The sequence below is a fragment of the Oncorhynchus clarkii genome, chromosome 10, assembly GCF_045791955.1.
Source record: "Oncorhynchus clarkii lewisi isolate Uvic-CL-2024 chromosome 10, UVic_Ocla_1.0, whole genome shotgun sequence".
Lineage (NCBI taxonomy): Eukaryota > Metazoa > Chordata > Actinopteri > Salmoniformes > Salmonidae > Oncorhynchus > Oncorhynchus clarkii.
Window position 1 is genome coordinate 70,379,467 of NC_092156.1, and position 17,787 is coordinate 70,397,253.

At 39.8% G+C, this 17,787-nt stretch overlaps 1 protein-coding gene across 1 annotated transcript in view; it reads left to right on the plus strand.

Annotated features, from left to right (window-relative positions):
* The window catches only part of LOC139419113 (hydroperoxide isomerase ALOXE3-like), a 51,978-nt gene that overhangs the window by 14,389 nt on the left and 19,802 nt on the right, over positions 1-17,787 (plus strand). The window contains exons 2-3 of the mRNA XM_071169047.1: positions 14,128-14,289; positions 14,456-14,666. Of these exons, the coding sequence (XP_071025148.1) occupies positions 14,152-14,289; positions 14,456-14,666 (349 nt within the window). The 5' untranslated portion in view covers positions 14,128-14,151. The remainder of the gene's footprint in view (positions 1-14,127; positions 14,290-14,455; positions 14,667-17,787) is intronic.

The window sequence follows — 17,787 nt, forward strand, 5'->3', positions numbered from 1 at the left end:
TTGTGAAGCCAGCATGTCCCTCACCATCTTATCAAGGAAGCAATAGTTTGTTAATAACTATTAACTATTAATAACTAACTGTTAATAATATATTCCTCACCAGGAGCCATAGTCAGACCAATGTCATTTGTATAATAACAAAGTCTAGTACATTCCATAAGTTAATTAGCATTGTGCAATAAAGTTTTAGGCTATGAGTTATAGTTGACTATAAAACATTGGTCTGAAAGTTAAATCAAAGGCATTTAATAACATTGTAAAATGAATTAATTCCATTATACAACGCAAAAGCAAACTTTTAAATGAATTATCATTTAGAGATGGAAAACCTCAGGACAGCATCAAAAAGAGACATGAGAACCTTTTAAAACCATTTGTTCTGCTGGTATTCAAACTATGAGTTGTTGACCAATAGTTAACTTCCAATCAGATCACCAGACCTACAGGATGTGATCACAACACTTCTACTCCCTAGAGGTGGGAACAATGCACATAGGCAGAATTCCTCAGAAAGACATGTTTGTGTAATGATTGTATTCCTCAGAGTTTCATGCCTAGACCTGACACTCCCATGTTTGTGTAATGATTGTATTCCTCAGAAGAGTTCCATACCAATACTTGACCCTCCCAAACCTACAGTAACAGTCAATAGTTGACACACCTACTCATTGCAGTTTTTCTTTATGTTTACTATTTTCTACATTGTAGAATAATAGTGAAGATATCAAAGCTACAAAAAAACACATGGAATCATGTAGAAACCAAAAGTGTTAAGCAAATCAAAATATATTTTATATTTCAGATTCTTCAAAGTAGCCACCATTTGCCTTGATGACAGCTTTGCACACTCTTGGCATTCTCTCAACCAGCATCAACTGGAATGCTTTTACAACAGTCTTGAATTAGTTCCCACATATGCTGAGCACTTGTTGGCAACTTTTCCTTCACTCTGCGGTCCAACTCATCCCAAACCTTCTCAATCAGGTTGAGGTCGGTTGATCATGGAGGCCAGGTCATCTGATGCAGCACTCCATTACTCTCCTTCTTGGTCAAATAGCTAACTGGTTTAGTAGAAGTTTGACACAACTGAAATGTGAACTAGTCAGTTGCCAGTCCCTCTCTTTTAGTCATATTGAGAACCAGATCTCCCCTTCTTTCCTTATCCACTCCCATTCTTTTTCTATCTGATTTCACCTGTTTTCTGGAACTCATCTACCTTGTGCCAATGTGCCTCCCAGATGATTTCATCACACCATATCACCTATCATGTCCTGTTGTTGTAGTGTAAAAAAAAAAAAAAAAAAAAAAAAAAAAAACTGTTGGCCCAGTTTACTGTACACATGTGACAATATTAACAACTGTTATAAGACCAAGACAGTTGAATCACAATTAGATCACATTTAAGTGTCTACATTTGGTATTAAAATATTTTTCTTCAGATCATAATGCGTCCTTTATGTTTCTAGACAACACCAGGGTCGTATACGAACCAAACGGAATTTGTCCAGTAAGAAATGCGTGTTCTTCGTTTTCCGTTGTGAAACATTTAGCTAATGATGATGTCCTCGATTTGGTCCAATGTGGCCATGAGCCATGCACCACATGCTCCTATCACATTGCATGTTTATTCAGGGTGTAAATAGGGGCTTAGCCAGCTAGCAAGTATAGGGAGAGAGGACATTTTTCTAATGTTCCCCTGATGTTTGAATGCCCAGTTTCCCGTTAGTCCTGGGAACATTCTAAAGTGCCGTGAAAAACTATTTGCCCTAATTTTCTCAACTTTTGCACATTTTTGATGCTGAATGTTATCAGATCTTCATCCAAAACCTAATATTAGATAAAGGGAACCTGAGTGAACAAATATCACAAAAATTACACATTTTCATAAACAAAGTTGTGTATGTATGTATGTATATTTTATGTATGTTGTATGTTTTGTGTATGTATGTGCAGTGCCAGGGAAAAGTTTTTGCTCCCTTTCTGATTTTCTCAATTTTAGCATATTTTTGATACTGAACGTTATATCTTCAACCAAAACCTAATATTAGATAAAGGGAACCTGAGTGAACAAATAACACAACAATTGCATACTTATGTTTTATTTCATAAAAAAGTATGTATGTGAAAAGGTAATTGCCCCCTTATACTTAATAACTGGTTGTGCCACCTTTTAGCTACAATGACTCCAACCAAACACTTTCTGTAGTTGTCGATCAGTCTTTCTCGTTGCTTTAGAGGAATTTTGGCACATACTTCCATGCAGAACTGCTCAGCAACATTTGTGGGATTTCAAGCATAAACTGCTCGTTTCAAGTCCTGCCACAACATCTGAATTGGGATTAGGTCTGGACTTCGACTAGGCCATTCCAAAACTTTAAATTATTTGTTGCTTTTTAGGTATTTCATGTAGACCTGATTGTGTGTTTTGGATCATTGTCTTGCTGCATTACCCAGCTGCTCTTCAGCTTTATCTCACAGACGGATAGCCTGACATTCTACTGTAAAATTATCTGATACAGAGCAGAATTCATTGTTCCTTCTAGTCAGGCAAGTCTTCCAGGTCCTAAGGCAGCAAAGCATCCCCAAACCATCAGACTACCACCAACTTGCTTGACTGTTGGTATGAGGTTCTTACTGTGGAATGCAGTGTTTGGTGTTCCCCAGGCATAATGGGACTATGTTGTCAAAAAAGTTTGACTCATATGTCCATAGAACATTCTTCCAAGAGTCCTGATGATCATCCAGGTGCTTCCAGGGGCTTTTTGGAAAACTTGATTTTCGTTTTTGGATGACATGGGTCCCATTAAGTAGTATGAAAACTACTAGAAGAAACTACAAGCATTTCAAAATGACCCGTCTCCACACTCACCTACAGTACGTAGAGCATCTCTTTGAGATCTTGCCTATCCAAAGCAAGATCAGTTTCCAGTAAATTTTTCCCTTGAGGCCAGAGGGAGCCAGACAAAAGAGAGGCATTTGGTAAACACCAACTTTAAAAAAACATTGGTATTGAATCCAATGCTTAGTATTGGATTGATGTAGTCGAGTGGGAAAACAGGTTTCATAATCCGTGTCATGACTTGCCCTCCTGGATACCGGCTAATCAAAGGTTTCAAGACCCCCCTCTCCTGGGGGAGTTTAACAGTTTTATGAAGGTCGTAAATACATTGCAGGAACTTCCTCTCCCTTGCCATGCGGTATTGAAGGGAAAGAACCCTTTTGTTACAACAAGATTCTTCCAGCCAAAACTCCAACATCCAAAAGTGGATAATGAAACACCAAGAATGTGGGAAAAGGCCAGGAGGGACTTAAAAAACAATCATGTCAGATCATTTGTGACCCGATACAGGAAACTCAGCGTATGTGGCAAGTCACGACTTCACAGGAGAGGTGTTTGAACTACTCAACTGGCAGTATCATTAAATAGTACCCGCAAAACACCCGTATCAATGTTAACAGTGAAGAGGCGACTCTGGGATGCTGGTCTTCTAGGCAGAGTTCCTCTGTCCATTTGTCTGTGTTCTTTTGCCCTTCGTAATCTTGTACTTTTATTGGCCAATCTGAGATATGGCTTTTTCTTTCTGTCTGCAAAGAAGGCCAGCATCCCGGAGTCGCCTCTTCACTGTTAACATTGATACGGGTGTTTTGCGGGTACTATTTAATGATACTGCCAGTTGATTACTTGTGAGAATTACATATACACAGAATGTATCATACATTGACTACAAATGATGTCATGAAGGAAAACGTCCCTAGCGGCCAGAACAAATATGACAGCTGGTTACACAAAGAAAGGGGGTGGGGTTTTGAATGAAAGAGCGGGAACACTGAGCAACAAAGGGAGAAGCTATGTCTCTAATCGGGCCGTAGGCAGCTACTCTATCATAAATACAGTATCTTATGCATTCTAAATAACCCCCCATTTGGAAAAGGAAAATGCAATAAATATTTACTCTGAGCTGCACTTTGATCGGTTGGTTGTAGATAGGAGGCAGGGTTGTCCTTTGAAGAATGTCTGGTGGTAGAATGGACACTTGGTAGTACCGTCGTTGTGTGGTAGAAGAGATACTCTGTCCGTCCTCTCCTAGCCCACATCTACAGTTGCTGCGCTAACGCGACGGCTCGGAGGGATCACTTCTTTAGTGATTAAGAGTTCGAAGTTTATACAAATTTGCCATACTTTAAGCTCATGTTATATTCTGGCTGGTATAGTTGAAATTCGTCCTTCCGGCTTATAGGTCATCACCTTCCCATTGAAATTTAATGCCAAGTTTGTTAGGTTCTTGCTGAGGTTGGCTTAGTTCTGTCGGTGGTCTTTGTCCTTTCAACGTGGGGATGGTAAGTCCTCACGTCCTTGGAACAGAAAGTTACAATTTTGTAAAGGGGCTTGTAAAGGGCCGTGTTTCACAGTTTACAACCACTGTCTGTTCACATGGGCGGGGCCACTGAGTTGGCAGAGTTTACTCTATGACAAACTGTTCTCTCATTAAGAAGCTAAAATTACATTTAATCTTTTCACAAATAGTTTCATATTTGAACATTTAAATTGCACAACAATTCCATGTGAATCTGATAACTAGAATGTGTCGATTTTCCAAGATACAGTTTATGTCATCCTGTCATTAGTAATAATGTCTCAGACAACAACTGATCTGAGATCATATTCATTAAGTACCAACGCATATTTTCAACTGGTTGGATTACCAAAATATTGTTCCGTTTCCCATCTTTTGATGTTAACAATGGGATTTTCAATAGTCACATCGGTAGAGTAGAGAGGAAAAAGGGGAAAGGTATTTATGGGGGTCATAAACCTCCCCCTCAGGCCAATGTCACGAAAGTGGTGTGATGAACTACTCTCAAGATACATCTCCTTGGTTATAGTCACAGCTGTGTATATTCCCCCTCAAGCCGATACCACGACAGCCCTCAAGGAACTACACTGGACTTTGTCCAAACTGGAAATCACATATGTGACCAAACGGCTCGATTCGTTCATATGTAGCAGAATTTGAAATTGTGTTTGTCACATTGGATAAAAGTAGACTCGGAGCTAGAAAAGGGTATCGAAAGATTAGTGGAATCTGTGTGGGTAGCTGGACAGGTAGGATGACTAACAGTGAAGGTGAACAGGTGGTCACGTGTCAGGTGACAGAGGGATGGATGAGACTGAGGCAGGAATTCCTTTACTGAGTAGTCTGTGCTGCATCACAAAGGAAACAAATAACATGTATCTGATCAAATTCCTCATCCCAAAGATCATATAACAATCAGTCATGATTAACATAATTAGGGAAGTCAACAATCCAGTTCATTAAGTCAATAGTAATCATCCGTGAGTCATTTAGGCTCAACCATTTATCATAAATCATGAAAGAATACAAACAGTGAATGTTTATTCAATCTATAATCCCCATTAGTTTGGTATTAAAGTCGATCAGTTCGCAAACAATGACGTTTCTCATTTCACCCTTTCAATTGTCTTCATGTGTACATATAATTAATTTCATTACATATTAACCATATCGATTGCATAATTGGCCTATGAGGATCCGTAGGGCCATGATCATTGACAATTCACATTACCCAATATGTTTGAAGAGTGCTCTACAAGCCACGCTCCACGGTAATAACGATAAGCAATAACTGATGGCCCACCTCCCCGATCACCTCAGATAGTTCAGATGAAAGGTAACAGAGTCGGTGGACTTACGTGGATTCATGGACGCACAGAACTTCTGGATCAGACGGAGTTAAGGATGAGAAAGCAGCGAGATCAGGCGATGGCAATTTCCTCCTTTTATGGAGTTGAGATCTGTCAGGACATTTCCACTTGACCTAATTAAAACGCCCCTGGCCCAGCTGAGTAAGTGGCAATGAATTAAAGGATTATTCCACCAACTCCATGGGCCTTTACTACAGGTATATCATACACTACATTTGAGGATCAATGGAAAAGTAATTCTGCTTTGAAAGTTGATCAACTTGTAAACTCACTTTTGAGAAAATGGCCTTTGAATGTTTTGGTACACCCACTGGAGAGCTCTTCTTTGTATACGCCCATTCAGCCCGTAAACTCATTGCATTGTCAGTTTGTCCATTTATAAATTCATAGAGTTTAGATCTCAGGACCATTCAAAGCACACACTGGACGCTCTGACCGAGGAGTAGGGTTGATCCGAGCATTCTGTCCTAACAGCAGTCAAGCACCCAAGCTAACTGGCTAATGTTGGCTAGCTTGCTTGCTACTTTGCTGGCAACAATTTAATTACGCTTTTTTACCAACGTTTACTTACACTGCACTTACACATTCAATGGCTCTTGAGCGTTTGTAAATTCATCAGTTATTCTGCGCTTTTGCACACTCAGACGAGAGTGCTCTGAAGTCGGAGTAGATAGCCAGAGCGAATTTACCAGCTACGTCTATCAACAGTTGTCGCAGTGACATCATGAACTATCTATTGAAATGGTTACTTGCAAAGTAGAGTATTTTGTTAAGACATGTTAGCTTAACAATAAACCATACTCCCAACTCATTCCGTTACTACCCTGCATAAATCTGCAGGTAGCTAACCAACCAGGTTAAATATTAGCTAGCTGATATTAGGCTATAACTAGCAAAGCAAATGACTCTGAGATACGAATAATATTATTACACAGATCACACACGAGGCTAGGGAGCCAGCCAGCTAACAGTATTTGAACTGAAAACGACTTTCTGACAACATTAGAAACGTGTAATATCAGAAAATGTAGTTAGTCTAGCTATCTTCTCCCTCTTTGTAACCGATGCCATGGTTGCCCTTAGTTTGAAGATGTAATCCGGAGACAGGTGTTTTCTCCATCTCCTTAGCTATCATACTCTAATTCCACTGATTTCAAAACTTGATCTCTCGGCATGTCCAGCCCACTCATTATCTCAGCCAATCATGGCTAGCGGGAAGGTTGCTGACTTTTTGGCTAGACCAACTAGGCTTGGAATTAAAATGTTTTATTCATATTTACAGATGGCTGTCACGCCCTGACCTTAGTTATCTTTGTTTTCTTTATTATTTTGTTTTGTGACGAGGGTGGTATGTGTGTTTTTGTCTTGGCTAGGGTTTTTTGTACATCTATGGGGTTTTGGTTTGTCTAGGTAAATGTAGGTCTATGGTGGCCTGAATTGGTTCCCAATCAGAGGCAGCTGTTCATCGTTGTCTCTGATTGGGGATCCTATTTAGGTTTGCATTTTCCATTTTGGTTTTGTGGGTTATTGTCTATGTGTAGTTGCATGTCAGCATTTGTGTTTATAGTGGCACGTTTGTTTTGTTAGTTTGCTTAACTTCTTATGGCTGCAGGGGCAGTATTGAGTAGCTTGGATGAAAGGGTTCCCAGAGTAAACGGCCAGCTCCTCAGTCGCAGTTGCTAATATATGCATATTAGTATTGGATAGAATAGGCTTCCTATTTCGCAACAAAGCATCCTTCACTCATGCTGCCAAACATACCCTTGTAAAACTGACCATCCTGCTAATCCTCGACTTTGGCGATGTCATTTACAAAATAGCCTCCAATACCCTACTCAACAAATTGGATGCAGTCTATCACAGTGCAATCCGTTTTGTCACCAAAGCCCCATATTCTACCCACCATTGCGACCTGTACGCTCTTGTTGGCTGGCCCTCGCTTCATACTCGTCGCCAAACCCATTGGCTCCATGTCATCTACAAGACCCTGCTAGGTAAAGTCCCCCCTTATCTCAGCTCGCTGGTCACCATAGCATCTCCCACCTGTAGCACACACTCCAGCAGGTATATCTCTAGTCACCCCCAAAACCAATTCTTTCTTTGGCCGCCTCTCCTTCCAGTTCTCTGCTGCCAATGACTGGAACGAACTACAAAAATCTCTGAAACTGGAAACACTTATCTCCCTCACTAGCTTTAAGCACCAACTGTCAGAGCAGCTCACAGATTACTGCACCTGTACATAGCCCACCTATAATTTAGCCCAAACAACTACCTCTTTCCCTACTGTATTTAATTTATTTATTTATTTTGCTCCTTTGCACCCCATTATTTTTATTTCTACTTTGCACATTCTTCCATTGCAAATCTACCATTCCAGTGTTTTACTTGCTATATTGTATTTACTTTGCCACCATGGCCTTTTTTTGCCTTTACCTCCCTTCTCACCTCATTTGCTCACATCGTATATAGACTTGTTTATACTGTATTATTGACTGTATGTTTGTTTTACTCCATGTGTAACTCTGTGTCGTTGTATCTGTCGAACTGCTTTGCTTTATCTTGGCCAGGTCGCAATTGTAAATGAGAACTTGTTCTCAACTTGCCTACCTGGTTAAATAAAGGTGAAATAAAAAACTGCACCGCCCTGTGCAACTGGGTCCTGGACTTCCTGACAAGCTGCCCCCAGGTGTTGAACGTTGGAAACAAAACCTCCACTATGTTGATCCTCAACAAAGTGGCCCCACAGGGTGCATGCTCAGCCTCCTCCTGTACTCCCTGTTCACCCATGACTGCATGGCCACTCACGCCTCCAACTCAATCATGAAATTTGCAGACGACAACGGTAGTAAGCCTGATTACCAACAATGACGAGCCTACAGGAAGGATGTGGGGGCCCTGGCAGAGTGGTGCCAGGAAAATACACTCTCCCTCAACGTCAACAAAAACAAGGAGCTTATCATGGACAGCAGAGGGAGTAAGTCCCTATCCACATCGATGGGACCGCAGTGTAAAAGGTGAAAAGTTCCTCAAAGTACGCATCAATGACAATCTGAAATTGGCAACCCACACAGACAGTGTGGTGAAGAAGGCGCAACGACCTCATGTTTCGGCTTGTCACCAAAGACCCTCACCAACTTTTACAGTTGCACAATTGAAAGCATCCTGTTGGGCTGTGTCACTGCCTGGTACAGCAACTGCACTGACCACAACCGCAGGGCTCTTCAGAGGGTGGTGTGTTCTGCCCAACGCATCACTGGGGGCACATTGCCTGCCCACCATGACACCTACATCACCCAATGTCACAAAAAGGCCAAAAAGATCATCAGAAGCATCCTTGTCTATGTACATAGGGAAGCAACCTCTAAGGTGCAGAGTTGAGTCACCGGGTGGTAGATGGCTGGGGATGGATGTTTAACAGTCTGATGGCCTTGAGATAGAAGCGGTTTTTCAGTCTCTCGCTCCCAGCTTTGATGCACCTGTACTGACCTTGTCTTCTCGATGATAACGGGGTGAACAGGCCGTGTTCGTTATCATCGAGAAGGCAAGGTCAGTACAGGTGCATCAAAGCTGGGAGCGAGAGACTGAAAAACCGCTTCTATCTCAAGGCCATCAGACTGTTAAACATCCATCCCCAGCCATCTACCACCCGGTTACTCAACTCTGCACCTTAGAGGTTGCTTCCCTATGTACATAGACATGGAATTACTGGTCACTTTAATAATGGAACAGAAGTCACTTTAATAAGCATTCTGCTTTATTCATTTCATATGTATATACTGTATTCTATTGTATTTTAGTCTATGCCACTCCGACATTGCTCATCCTTATATTTATATATTTCTTAATTGCATTTTTTTACTTTTAGATTTGTGTGTATTGTGGTGAATTGTTAGTTACTACTGCACTGTTGGAGCTAGGAACACAAGCATGTTTCTACACCTGAAATAACATCCGCTAAATATGTGTATGTGACCAATGAACATTTTCTGATTTCTAAGCTTGAGCAAATACAATTCACACCAAGGGGCTTGGTTGACAAGATTCATACAAAGTGGCAACATTTTGTTTCTCGGGAGGGTCTAAATACATTGCAGAAGCAATTTGTTCTAGTTCCAGAGAAGGTCCATTTGTCATAAGCAAATAAATGTTCCTTTTTCCACTGAATCAGAAAGGTGTGTCAATGAACACTTTTTATTGTCTATACGAGATAACAAACTATATAAAAGAGCCATAACGTCTGAGGTACTGAGTACAGAGGAACGATTTCTCATTGCTGAATTACTGCATCTTATCGGGGTAAGAAAGCTCATATTCATAACGTTCTTTATTATTTGACATGTAATAGATGGATTCCATGGCCTTTTCTCATTTGACTTTGCTGTTGAATATAATGTTTCACATTGTCAAAAGGAACCTGCAAGTAAGCATTTTGTTGGACGTGTATACCATGCGTATTCCGTACATATGACTTTTAAACTTTAAACTTTATATTGCAATAAGTGTTGACTCTAATTTCAAACATGTACCTAATATTTGTGGATCTTTGTATAAAGTATACTGTACTGATTGTCATCCATATGGCTTTAGAAAACCAAAAATACTAAGATAACAATTATTTTGGATAATTGTTTGGCCTTATTCTGACACAATAGCTAAACAAAATGAATGGTCATCAGTCTCTCAATTGAATATACCATTTATTTTATACAACGTGTGGGTCTAATCCTGGATGCTCATTTGTTAAAACTGCGTTCCAGCTGGTGTCTATTCCACAAGTCACCGGCTAAATCTGATGTTGAAATTTACACTGTTCCATCTGACTGCGCAATCCACTGTCTCATCAGCTCAGCCAGGCAATGTATATACTAGATCTACACTGTAAAAAGCATCTAGACATTATGTCCTATTTCTTTTAGACCAACATTTTGGTTTTCAACAGCGGAGATTTGTAGTAACCTTGCTGTCTGTCTCTCTGAATTTCACTGTTGCAAATATCGATCTCCAGTTGTCCTATGGTAATGAATGTCGGGACAAGACAGACAGCCAGTCTAAATCATGAATCGGCATGATTTTTATGCATATATACAAAGAAATCAATAGAAAAACACTAAATGCAGCTAGTCTGCTGTCCTTCCAGCTTCAGTTTGAAGTGATCGTGTTAGCTGTGTAGTTAGCAACCTCTTAAGAGCAGTGGCCAGGCGAAAGAGCAAATGTTCTATGCCATGCGAAATGGCACATCACTAGCTGATTGTTATGGATGTATAACAAATAAATCACTAGAAAACAGCTTGAACAAATGCATATGAAGCTACTTTGTTGTTATTCTGGCTGCACTGTTTGACGTGACTGTGTTAGCCAAAGTTGGCTAGCTAGCAAGCATTTAAGTTGGCTAGCTAGCAATTTACCTGTCTAACATCAGGGCTCAGATGGGAGGGGTGGACATATTTGATGTGTGTCCTTAAATATGATTCAGTGCTAATTTCAGGCAGAGCTGGTAGGGATATTTAAGACCAAAAAAAGCTGCTTTTAGTGGTAACGCAGTTGGTCATGGCATGAATTATGGCAGCGGAAACGCAGGTTATACAGCCGTGAAGCACATTGCCCATATGTGTATGGAACGAGATGAGCTTTTGGTGCCTGTATACTTAATTTTAAGAAACATCAAAGACTAATGCTTTTTCCACATTATCGTTTTATTTAATTAAAAACCAAACGTTGCCTCCCCTCCTCTCAATGAAGGCTGTTTTATTTTTGTTCTGCCCAATGTAATCAAATAGGCTAGTCAAGACCATTGATAAAGTGAAAATATGAAGAGTAATGTGTTGTCTTGGATTTGCCCCAAACATAATACTGAAAAAGTGAATAAGTGAAAGTGAATATTGCAATATTACTGTAGTGCCTAGTTGGATAACAGGATGCATGTTTTGGAATATTTATTCTGTACAGGCTTCCTTATTTTCACTCTGTCAATTAGGTTAGTATTGTGGAGTAACTACAATGTTGTTGTTCCTCCATCCTCAGCCTTTGATGAACGGTAACAGTTTTAAAGTCACCATTGTCCCCATGGTGAAATCCCTGAGTGGTTTCCTTCCTCTCCAGCAACTGAGTTAGGAAGGATACCTGCATCTTGGTACACTGAAAAAAATATATATAATTGTGCTTTGACATTACTTAATTCAAATGTGTACATCGGTTCCACATGAATGAAACATGTTAAACACAAAATGTTCTTTTTGTGAAGCAAATATAATAATTTGCATAAATGCATTGTAATTTAATAAAATCAATTTAACATGATTTGGTAAAGCTAATTCTATTTGAATTAAATGTGTAGCTTCAAATGGATTTGATCATGTTCCCTAAACCTGATCACTACTTAATAACCAACATTATTTTATTGATGACATTACTCTGTATTATGGACAAGGTTCTACATCATTATTAATGTAAGCACAAGATTAAATGCTGCCATTTTCTACCTTAGTGTTTGTATTCATACAAATTAATAGGGAAACATAAAGTACATGCTAAAGATGTGTAACCAAGGAGCAAGAGACCATTTGCATCAGCGACAAAGGCAAAATGCATGCGTTAAAATTATACTGTATTTTTTTGTAACGGTTCAGCTCTTTGGAACGACAAATGTAAATTCACTGACATTCAGTGTTCAATGAATTGCACAGGTCTAAATCACAGTGCTGTGGGCTATATGGCTGTATAAAAAAAAGTTGCCTAACAATGATTGGGCACTCTCTCTAATGCATTTTGTTACAAAATGAGGTAGTTATTTTTCATAAGGAGTTACAGACAAAGAATGAGGTAGGCATGTGTACATTTTTGTTCATGTTAGTTCTTTTGAATAAAAGTCATTACAAAGTGAAGCTGAACTTTTTCCATAAGCAGAAAACTAAGGGCATCTATACAAAATCACAATAGCTCCATCTTTGTACATGCACATTCTGTGGGTGTTTGTGAACAAGTTCAACATAAGTCAAACATACAGTCTGAAACACACAACAAAACATCTCACTGCAAGAGCCTGTTTTTAAATGCAACCGCTTTGTTCGAAAGTTTGTTCCTATTCAGTCCCATACAAACCTTCTGAAAGACTTGAAAGGTGTGGCGGAGCTCAGTAGGGTAACTGAGGTTCATGGCATACATCAGGCCGAACAGCAAATGCTACGTTGCCCAGATCCTGCAGCACCTTGATGCCTTCAAGGACAATCCCAGCGTCCTCTGGTTCCTCACTCGCGGCATGGTCTTCGATAATGTAGATCCCACCCCCCCACAGTAGTTTCCTCAATGGCTGCCTTGGTGGACTCTTCATCCATGCCCTGAACAAGACACGAAGGCAACATTTGTCAATCATACAAAATGAATCATTCATCAATGAAGTAGTTACAGTTAGGGACTCTAGATTGCAAAAAAGTATAGCTCGAGTATGATACAGACAGAAATAAATCAAGACGAGTCCTTTTCAGTGTCAACTAAATCAAGAACTGCTGGTAATATTTTAACACCGCCTATTACAAGGCTAAAATGAAGTGGTTCTTAACAAGATTTCCATTCTATTCAGATTACATTTGAGACACAGCCAATTTGATCACTGTATTCAGCATCCATGCAACAACAAAAAAGACGTGGAGTCTAATCTGAATCATACAATTCTGATTTTAAAAAAGTGCATCTAACCGCTGCTATTGAAATAAGATGGAAGAGAGAGGAGATGACACAGTAATAAAATAGCTAGTGATAGAATATGATGGTGACACGGAACAGGAAGAAAAAGGAAACGCTTCAATCTATTAACACACAATAACATTGTGTTATTGACTACGTTTGTTTATGTGTAACTATGTTTTTGTCGCACTGCTTTGCTTTATCTTGGCCAGGTCGCCGTTGTAAATGAGAACTTGTTCTCCACTGGCCTACCTGGTTAAATAATGGAGAAATAATAAAAAAAGAACATACCACATATTCCTGCTTTCTGGGTCTTCACCCATATACACTCTCGTCTCACATCTATGTTGCTATTCTAACAAAACAGAAGGATTTATTTGATTTATGTCTAGTTTTTAAATCATCAAAAAGGTGTTGAATATAATATTGAGTCAAGACATTTCAGATTTTACATTTGAATTAATTTGTAATAATTTCTAAAACATAATGCCACTGACATTATGGGCCAGTGACACAATCGCAATTTAATCCCTTTTAAATTCAGGCTGTAACACAACAAAATGTGGAAAAAGTTGTATGGTACATCTTCATCTTGAAAAAGACTACGAATATTTACTGTGGCAAACATTTGGTTGCACTTGATCGTCTTATGTGGTTCCATTGAGGTGGTTCTAGTTAAGTTGTAATGCTGTATGTCTAATATGTTGTCTTGCTGTGTGTAGAATTATTTGTCTTACAGAATCATCATGGTGAAGTACACAGTGAAAGTGTTTACTGGAGAAATGCTGTTTGCCGGAACACTGAACAGTGTTTACGTCAAACTGGTCGGCACAAAGGGAGAAAGTGAACGCATGTACATCCCTAAAACCGCCAGCCAAGGATCGGTAAGTTGTATTATACCACAATCCATCTGGGTGTTGCGAATGCCAAATACAATCTCCATTCTGGGATTCGAAAAATATCAAAACCAGCAGTCTCAACTTAGTCGACGTTTAGAGAACGTGGTTTGTTTGCTGGGATCATTTTAACATGTCATCTATCTCTCTGTAGATGATTGAGCACAGTGTGTCCTGTCCCTCCTCCCTGGGCCCTCTGGAGTTTGTGGTGCTGCACACAGAGCCGTATGCCCTGCTCGCCTACATCAACGATGACTGGTTCTGCTCTAAAGTAGTGGTGACCACACCAGAGGGCAACACAGCCAGCTTCCCCTGTTACCGCTGGATCTCAGGCTATGAGCATCTGGTGTTCAGAGAGGCCACTGGTCAGTATGTTGGTATACAGTATACATCATTGTGTAGGTTTAGTTTTGGATATAACTGCTGTGCCCAAGACACATAGCTACAGGTCAGCTAGCTGAATGTCATTTCTAGTTTAAATCTAATTTTATTTGTCACGTGCCGATTACAACAGGTACCGTGAAATGCTTACTTACAAGCCCTTAACCAACAAAGCAGAGGTTTTTTTTTAAAGTTAATATTTGCTAAATAAACTATAACACAATATAATAACAATAAGAAGGCTATATACAGTGCCTTGCAAAAGTATTCATCCCCCTTGGCGTTTTTCCTATATTGTTGCATTACAACCTGTAATTTAAATAGATTTTTATTCGGATTTCATCTAATGGACATACATAAATTAAATGAAAAAAATAACATGTTTCAGTCTTCCAGTGATTCTAAAAAACAAAAAATGGAAAAGTGGTGCGTGCATATATATTCACCCCCTTTGTGATGAAGCTCCTAAATAAGATCTGGTGCAACCAATTACCTTCAGAAGTCACATAATTACTTAGATTGCACACAGGTGGACTTTATTTAAGTGTCACATGATCTGTCACATGATCTCAGTATATATACACCTGTTCTGAAAGGCCCCAGAGTCTGCAACACCACTAAGCAAGGGGCACCACCAAGCAAGCGGCACCATGAAGACCAAGGAGCTCTCCAAACAACAGGTCAGGGACAAAGTTGTGGAGAAGTACAGATCAGGGATTGGATATAAAAAAATATCAGAAATGTTGAACATCCCACGAGGCACCATTTAAATCCATTATTAAAAAATGGAAGGAATATGGCAAAACACAAGCCCACCAAAACTCACAGACCAAGCAAGGAGGGCATTAATCAAAGAGACCAAAGATAACCCTGAAGGAGCTGCAAAGCTCCACAGCAGAGATTGCAGTATCTCTCCTGAGGACCACTTTAAGCCATACACTCCACAGAGCTGGGCTTTACGGAAGAGTGGCCAGAAAAAAAGCCATTGCTTAAAGAAAAAAATAAGCAAACATGTTTGGTGTTCGCCAAAAGGCATGTGGGAGACTGTCCAAACATATGGAAAAATGTAATATGGTCAGATTAACCTCTCTGGGATATGTGGGACACTAGCGTCCCACCTGGCCAAAAGCCAGAGAAAATGCAGAGCTCCAAATTCAAATAAATTACTATAAAAATCAAACTTTCATGAAATCACACATGCAAGATACCAAATTAAAGCTACACTTGTTGTGAATCCAGCCAACATGTTAGATTTCAAAAAGGCTTTTCTGCGAAAGCAAACAATGCTATTATCTGAGGATAGCAAAGTGGAGTGTGCTTTTCAGGTCACTCGCCTCTAACAAAGCGTACACTAGACTCGAGCCTCGTTCTGAACAGTGCTACTTCTTCATTTCTCAAAGGAAAAACCTCAACCAATTTCTAAAGACTGTTGATATCCAGTGGAAGCGATAGGAACTGCAGGAAAGTCGATTAGAAATCTGGATTCCCAATGAAAACCCATTGAAAAGAGAGTGACCTCAAAAAAAAGATCTGAACCCTTTGTCCTCTGGGTTTTGCCTGCCAAATAATTTCTGTTATACTCACAGACATGGTTCAAACAGTTTTAGAAACTTCAGAGTGGTTTCTATCCAAATCTACTAATAATATGCATATCTTAGCTTCTGGGTCTGAGTAGCAGGCAGTTTACTTTGGACACGCTTTTCGTCCGGACGTGAAAATATTGCCCCCTATTCCAAAGAAGTTATTAAAATTGAGCTTTTTGGCCATCAAGGAAAACGCTATGTCTGGCGCAAACCCAACACCTCTCATCACCCTGAGAACACCATCCCGAGAACACAGTGAAGCATGGTGGGGGCAGCATTATGCTGTGGGGATGTTTTTCATCGCCAGGGACTGGGAAACTGGTCAGAATTGAAGGAATGATGGATGGCACTAAATACGGGGAAATTCTTGAGGGAAACCGGTTTCAGTCTTCCAGAGATTTGAGACTGGGACGGGGTTTCACCTTCCAACAGGACAATGACTCTTAGCATACTGCTAAAGCAACACCTGAGTGGTTTAAGAGGAAACATGTAAATGTCTTGGAATGGCCTAGTCAAAGCCCAGATCTCAATCCAATTGAGAATCTGTGGTATGACTTAAACATTGCTGTACACCAGCGGAACCCATCCAACTTGAAGGCACTGGAGCAGTTTTGCCTTGAAGAATGGGCAAAAATCCCAGTGGCTAGATGTACCAAGCTTATAGAGACATACCCCAGGAGACTTGCGGCTGTAATTGCTGCAACATTTTGCATCTTCAAAGTGGCAGGTATGTTGTGTAAATCGAATGATACAAACCCCCCCCCAAAATCTATTTAAATTCCAGGTTGTAAGACAACAAAATAAGAAAAATGCCAAGGGGGTGAATACTTTCGCAAATCAATGTACAAGGGGTACCGGTAACCGAGTCAATGTGCAGGGGTACAGGTTGTCAAGGTCATTTAAGTACTATGTCCATGAAGGTTAGGTGTAAAGTGCATAGATAATGACCAGAGAATAGCAGCAGCGTATGTGAATGTATTAATAAGAATAAAGAGGGGTTCATTGCAAATAGTCTGGGTAGTCATAGTTTATTTTGAAATGTGTGTGAAAGGGGCTATATTTATGGAATAATGGTTGATATACACTACCGTTCAAACGCTTGGGGTCACTTAGAAATATCCTTGTTTTTGAAAGAAAAGAAAATCAATTGTCCATTAAAATAATATCAAATTGATCAGAAATACAGTGTAGACATGTTGTAAATGACTATTGTAGCTGGAAATGGATGATTTTTAAGGGAATATCTACATAGGCGTACAGACGCCCATTATCAGCAACCATCACTGCTGTGTTCCAATGTCACGTCGTGTTAGCTAATCCAAGTATATCATTTTAAGGCTAATTGATCATTAGAAAACCCTTTTGCAAACAGTTGAAAACTGTTGTTTTGATTAAAGAAGCAATAAAACTGGCCTTCTTTAGACTAGTTGAGTATCTGGAGCATCAGCATTTGTGGGTTCGATTACAGGCTCAAAATGCCCAGAAACAAAGACTTTCTTCTGAAACATGAAGGCTATTGAGA